Source organism: Tigriopus californicus, chromosome 9 (assembly GCF_007210705.1).
Source record: "Tigriopus californicus strain San Diego chromosome 9, Tcal_SD_v2.1, whole genome shotgun sequence".
Classification (NCBI taxonomy): Eukaryota; Metazoa; Arthropoda; class Copepoda; order Harpacticoida; family Harpacticidae; genus Tigriopus; species Tigriopus californicus.
The window spans coordinates 4,263,161-4,269,624 of NC_081448.1; the positions used below are offsets into that span (position 1 = coordinate 4,263,161).

Here is a 6,464-nt window from a genome sequence, read left to right on the forward strand (position 1 = left end):
TGGCCCGTAATTTGCCGATGGTCTCGTTCGCATTTGATCCGGAGGACGATCCCGACGTGTTCAAGCCAGCTGAACTGCCCGGACTGTGCGTTGTGGACTGAGAGGGCGATTTCTTGGAGGACGGCGAACCCGCACTGTAATGCCCGGAAGAGGACGGTGTTTGAGGACGTTTCCCACTGGATTTGTCACTAAAGGGAGTGTTCGATCGAGATGATTTGGTTCCCAATTTGACACTGGAAGGCGGGCGCGGCGGTCGTCCTTGATCAGAGGTGGGTGAATGGGCGGGCACCGGCAACTCCTCGTCGGAACAGGCTTAAAATGAAGACACTCGAATTACATGTGATTGACGAGTGAGGGAAACTCGAGTTCAATCTACCATCTATGGATTTGTCTTGGGCTCGGGGACTGCATTGCTCGTCGCTGTCCGATGTGGAGTACAAACCACTGTCCATGGTGGAGAGTGGGCGTAGGTGGGTCAGAATCGACCTCAGTTGATTGGAGGTCGACGACTCGGATCTGAAATAGTCATAGTTGATAGTTGATTGATGTGTTGCAAATATTCCAGGATCTGAATCGCTTACTTTCTCGTTTTTTCCAGGAGCGTCACTTTCTTCTCTAAAAGGGGAACTTTGCGGTTTTCCAATTCCAAATCTTGAACCTTGTTCAGACTGGACACAAGCAACTCACGCGTGGCTTGCAACTCCAGAACGAGACTCCGTCTGAAAAACGTCAGTAAAAAAGTCTTGCATTTTTTACATGTTCATCTTCCCAACATCATGATCAAGATCCCTTCGCCCTGAGGAACTTCTCAGTCGAGAGAGTGGCTCCCTGGTGAGATCTATCCTAATGCCATGAATCAAGTTGAGGCCATCCAGAATTCCACTGTCACTTCCAACAAAGATCAGCCAAATCATAATGTCCCCGTTTCGCGAGAAACGGGCGGAAATGACAGAGGCATGAGTAACGGTACAAAGCACGACAATGAACCTCATCTTCTTTATGGGATTTTCCTCCAACGTCGTCCGTCATCACTACTTTAAGACGCGACACAATCAAGATAGTTGATGGAAAGCCATTGGTAGAGAGAAGGAAATGATCCGCCCATGAGGGCGAATGTCGGCAAAGACTTTCAAGTTCTGGTTATTGATGTTTGACAATGGAAATGATCTTGTCTTCTCTTTGGAGCCCCGAACCATAAATTCCGAACGTGAGCGAGATTATTTGTTGGCAAGCCAAGATAGGAGGAGGATCGCAAGACCGCAGGACCGGAAGACCGGAAGACCGGAGGATGGAGTTGTGAAGCTGGGACGAGACGAGAGATCCATCCTGATGTGGAATTAAAATGCAGTATGCATTTGATATTTATGGCTCGCTGTGTGAGAGACGTGGAGATAGCTGGAGGGGTTAATTAATTCCTATCGGTCCAAAATAATTAAGAACAAATCCTTTTTTAGAAAAGTCAAGATTGCGTCAGGATTGCCAAAATGGGATCCACTGACGATTTCAGGGGCCACACCAAGATTGTCAGGCAATTCATTATCTTGCTATCCTTTCAAATAACTTTAATGGTTTGCCTCCAAATCGGTCTCATAGCGCCCTCATTCATTGCATTGTTGTACAGATCCATTGATGAGATTTACTACGGCAATAAAATGTGCAAAGTGAATCCAAATGATAACTCCTCCCGAGGAAAAAAAACCGCATTCTGTTCAGAGCTTTGACGGCCAAGAGCCTTATTTGAGGCCCGGATTTCCAAAACAGGATCCCTTCTCTCTCGACCTGCTTTGGCGGAGGCGGTCCGTAAATCATCTTTGATTGGAGTTGATGGCCTAATTGGCATAAAATCAAGTCCTCTTATCGTCTCCATATGGGGGAAAGGTCTTGGATACACTGCATGTACGTAGAGGCAGGAATTGGATCAGAAGTTCTCAACCAACACATACTTTTTGCACTCCGCGTGCAATCACGATATTGGCTGATATGTATCCCACGAACACAAAAAAGCCTCAACTTATCGTGACTTGATCGGCTTCTGGAGTATCAATCTCTCTTTTAGTTCCTTAACAAAACTACCTTGTAGAACTACGGCTTACCTACGAAACCATCCTGAAACAATCGCCATACTTCTCCGCTCAACCCCATCAAACTTGAACTCAAAGTCAACCATTGACAAGTCATGAACAAACACTTGAAACACTGAAAAAAAAATATTTGTCCCATTTCACCTTACCCTACAAGTCCCTAATTCATAACAGTTTTGTGCAATGTTACCGAATTGTCGACGAGAAAGTTTCACTTTATTCTGGTTTGACTAGACTTTAAGCTTGAAGTGTCTTCAACACAACGTGCTCTCACTGTGCTCACTGCAAACAAAATGCAGATGGGCCAATAACAGTTAAGAGTTTGGGTTTCAATTTACACATGAGGAAACCCAACCCAGTTCTTCCTCCTGGAATGGAACCATTGTTCTTTGCCAGCCTCTCACCAACCAGCAAAACAACCAACCAACCAACCAAGCAACCCCTGACGAGTGAATGAGAAACGATATTCATTGTGATGTGGATGGAGGCACCAAGTTTGGTTTAAGCAAAAGGACAACCATTTCTCTCCTACCTCGAACCCAGATGGTGGAAATTTGAATAGCATTGTTCGATTCATTCTCGGACTCGACAACAAGATGTAAAAGAACAACACCACGCGAATATTTGTCGCTCTTTCGGTCCATGTTTTAGACCCGAGGAGAGCTAAAAATGCCGGTACTTGAAATGCTTGAAACGAGTAGCCCATAATTCAGAGGAGAATTTCATTGCCACCCAACCACTTTGGTGTTTGCCAGTGTGTGTGGAGCAGCCCATAAGTGTGGAAATATTATGATGATAATAGCACAACGAGGAGCGCCTTTTTAGCATCCCGCCAAACAACCTGTTTCATGGTTCATGGTTCATACTCTGGACCCTTTAATTTGACTTCCAGACCTCCATTTCGAGTGTCCGACCACTCATTTGAAAAACGATCAGGATGTTGACCGGATTTCTACAGATTGTCGATGTGCTATTTGGGCAATCATCCACTGTGGATGCGCATGTTTGTGACTAGGTGTTGTCGTGGCGACCTTGGGCGTGCCAAATCAGCAGTGAACCTCATTAAATGATAGCCAGCCAACACTCGTCTTGAGAATGTTGGTTTGTGTCAGCCAATATTGATCCTACCGCCTGATTAGGATTCGTTCAAATGTCCTCATCGTGAGCCACATTGGGCCTGACACCGAATCCGTGTCTATGTGTTTAAGGCATTGCTGATTTACATCGAATTTGTGTACATGTACGGTACAGTTTGCGCAAGTTTTGTCTGTACGCGTACATATGCACGCACACTGAAGACGACCTTTGAGCGGTGGACAATGGACATTCAAGATCCTATTCAGATTCCCATTTTGGTCTAACGTGTTGCCATTGATAGGCCATTATTCACAGAGAGGGAACACTATTGTTTGATTGATTTTCAGAGTTATCACAAATCAAAGTCCCATGCTGAGAACAACATTGGCCTGAATAGCAATGGTGAATAGTTGCTTGTAGGTAGTGTCGTTTAAAGGAGAGAGCTCTAGGAACAGTAGGGAATAGGTCATGGAAATTGGTTCACGATGGTCTTCTTTCGTCTATTGTCACTCTCCCCTAATGAAGCCTCTGAAGCCTCTGAAGCCTCTATGCCTCTGTCAAACATTTTGTACTTTTCTCGAGAGGAAATGCATTTACTATTCGTAGATTTGGTATGGTAAGAACATAACTTTGCTATGGTTGTATATTCTGTCGTCTTACGGGTCCAGATGCCTTAAAATCCCCAAAATAGCCAATAAAAGTAGAGCAAAATGGCAAAAAGATCAGCAAGAATAGCAAGCAATAAGTCAAACAATTGTTAAATAGATCGTAAATGAGACAAAGAAATCGTGGTAATTATGACAATACAAAAATCAAGGAAAGACCTTTAATCTTCATGGACCAGTTTTGAATTAGCCAAACATATTGCTCTCGATAGTACTGACGGGGACAAATTAATAATCACGGGGGTTACAACTAGGCGTACCAATTTGCATTCTCAATGCCATATGGGATGACTGGTGGAATGTCGCAAACCTGTTAATTAGCCTCAAAGAGTAACCCTGATTTTCCTTTCGTCCAACCAGGGTTGCTTTTTTACTAAGACTTAACATTTTACGTGGCGATGTAATCTGTCGGTGCTTCACTTTCCATGTTTTCAGCAACCTTGATATTGAAAATTATTGATCCCATCACTACTCGATAGGTCTTTGCTGTGTTTTCAAAATTTAGGAAGCGCTGGTACCAGCAAACAAACTTGCCTTGCCAATGCCAGTGATGCAAAATTGGCGTTTCAAACTGTTTTTACGGAAGCTGACCTTCTCTTACTCATATAGAATGTGAAAGAAGGGTCAGCTTCAAACAAGTGTGCTTGAAGCCCCAACCTTGCATCACTGGATACCAGCAAACAAACGACACCTACCAGAGCTTGCCTGAACGTCCCCATGTGCTGTCAACAAAATTCAGAGGAAGCAACTTGCAACACTGAAACAAGATTGATTGATTTTTATTTCAGGGACTCATATTTGATGTGAATGAACAAATAGTAGTGTTTTATAAAAGATGAAATCCCTAAAGCCCGCATAAACCGTTCGGTTGTACATATTTTTTGTTCATGGTGGAATACGTGAAGAGTTGTGGAAATCAAATGTCATAATGCAATGCCAGAGTTTCCGAACTTGTCTTTATGACACTTTTTAGGAATGAGCGATTGTTTATATTAGTATCTACAACGAACAAGAAATGCAATGGAAAAGAAAAAAAAGATGAATTGTGGGGAAAAAGCAACGCAACGCAGCTTTTCCCTAAGGTCTCAATGGCAACTCAATTAAAGTGAACAAGGAGTGTCAGTGTTGGATCGCTAAATCAGCTTGAGCTTGTTAAAATTAACTGATACACGCAGAAAATTAGAATCCAAGTATCACTTGGTATAGCAAGCCTTATGTTACTTTGAGGTTAACTCCAAAATCGAATAGTGTTATTCTGTCATTCAGAATATGGCACTTTTTATGCACGGTCATATAATTAAGCTATATTAATCACATTGTTTGATCTTTTTAATTGCGCCTTTGAGCGCTTGAAACCTGAATAATGAAATTTACTGATCTAAAACTCAAATAAAAACTTGTTAACGCAGTATTATTGATAAAATTCAAACAACTCGGCCGAATTAGCTCATTTTCTTCATTGAAAAATGACATTAAATTTAGAATTAGTGGATGAATTAGCCAAACTGGTATGTGCACATAAACTCTCATTTGGGCCTGAAATGTGTTCTGTATTGAAATCCTATATTGTCCAAAAGGTTAAGGATGTGCTGAGTTAATCCCAAAAACTCAAGAATAGCAATTTATTAACAAACTATCTTGGAAAAATGTGAGCGGCGATATTTTCGATTATTGAATATGTACCACATTTCATGTAAGTGACAATAGAACATAACTTGTACAAGAAGGAGTATTTGAATCTCAAGTTGAACCATCAAAATTTTTGCGACAAAAAAACGACAAAATGTACTACACACGGTAATCCATTGATTTGAGAAAATTGAGATGTGGGACAATTTTTGCATGATCTGATCTCGCCAGTTTCTCTTTGGATGGACGACTGGCAAGCGCCCTTGTTTACGAAGTATGTTCAGCCGGAAATCCCAATGACGAGCACGAAACGAATCGGGGAATGCTGTTGATGTGAACTCAGAGAGCCACCCTGGATGGATATCATCCAGGGGTGTCCGTGAATGCTGCCAATTAATGAAGAGAATGGAATGGCAGTATTATGATTACTATTCAACACTGCGCTCGAAGAACCGGCTCCGGTCAATAACAAGATTGGATGGAAGGCCACACTCCGCCGAGATTTGATTGTAGGTCCTCGTGATTATTATAATCATCACGACGCGCATGTTCGACTCACTCGATATTCGAGCTTTCAGCTTGTCGACAGAAGGGAAAAGGGTCGGAAACCTCAAAAGATCCGTTTGCCTCCGAGTGCATTAAAACCCTCTCATTACCTAAGATTACTTGAAGAAAAAGTTTTTTAATGGTAGAGAGCCGTCCGGAATATGGTTGCCGGCCCCCTGTTTTGGGTTTTTAATGGAGCATTCTTGAGGGCGTGATACACGCAGAGATGAGGATATGACTCGGAATGTTTGGAAGAAATAACTTCATTAGCGAGATAAGGCAGGCAGCTTCATTCATGACTCTACCCAGAGAGACAGGTGTCTTAGGTGTCTTAGAAGCACGCGGGACCTGTATTCCATAAAGATTCTAAAGATACTCTTCCTCTTAACTTCACGCTCATCTTGAAAGGTGTTCAAAAAAGGCAAAGGCATCCATTGTCGTTCAAGGAAATTTCTATGTACGAGCC

General features: G+C 42.5%; 1 protein-coding gene across 1 annotated transcript in view; it reads right to left on the reverse strand.

Moving 5' to 3' along the window:
* Window positions 1-6,464, reverse strand: part of LOC131886986 (uncharacterized) — a 34,076-nt gene that overhangs the window by 2,607 nt on the left and 25,005 nt on the right. The window contains exons 4-6 of the mRNA XM_059235469.1: window positions 582-719; window positions 377-516; window positions 2-312 (exon numbers count right to left, since the gene is read on the reverse strand). Coding sequence (XP_059091452.1) covers window positions 2-312; window positions 377-516; window positions 582-719 — 589 coding nt within the window. The remainder of the gene's footprint in view (window position 1; window positions 313-376; window positions 517-581; window positions 720-6,464) is intronic.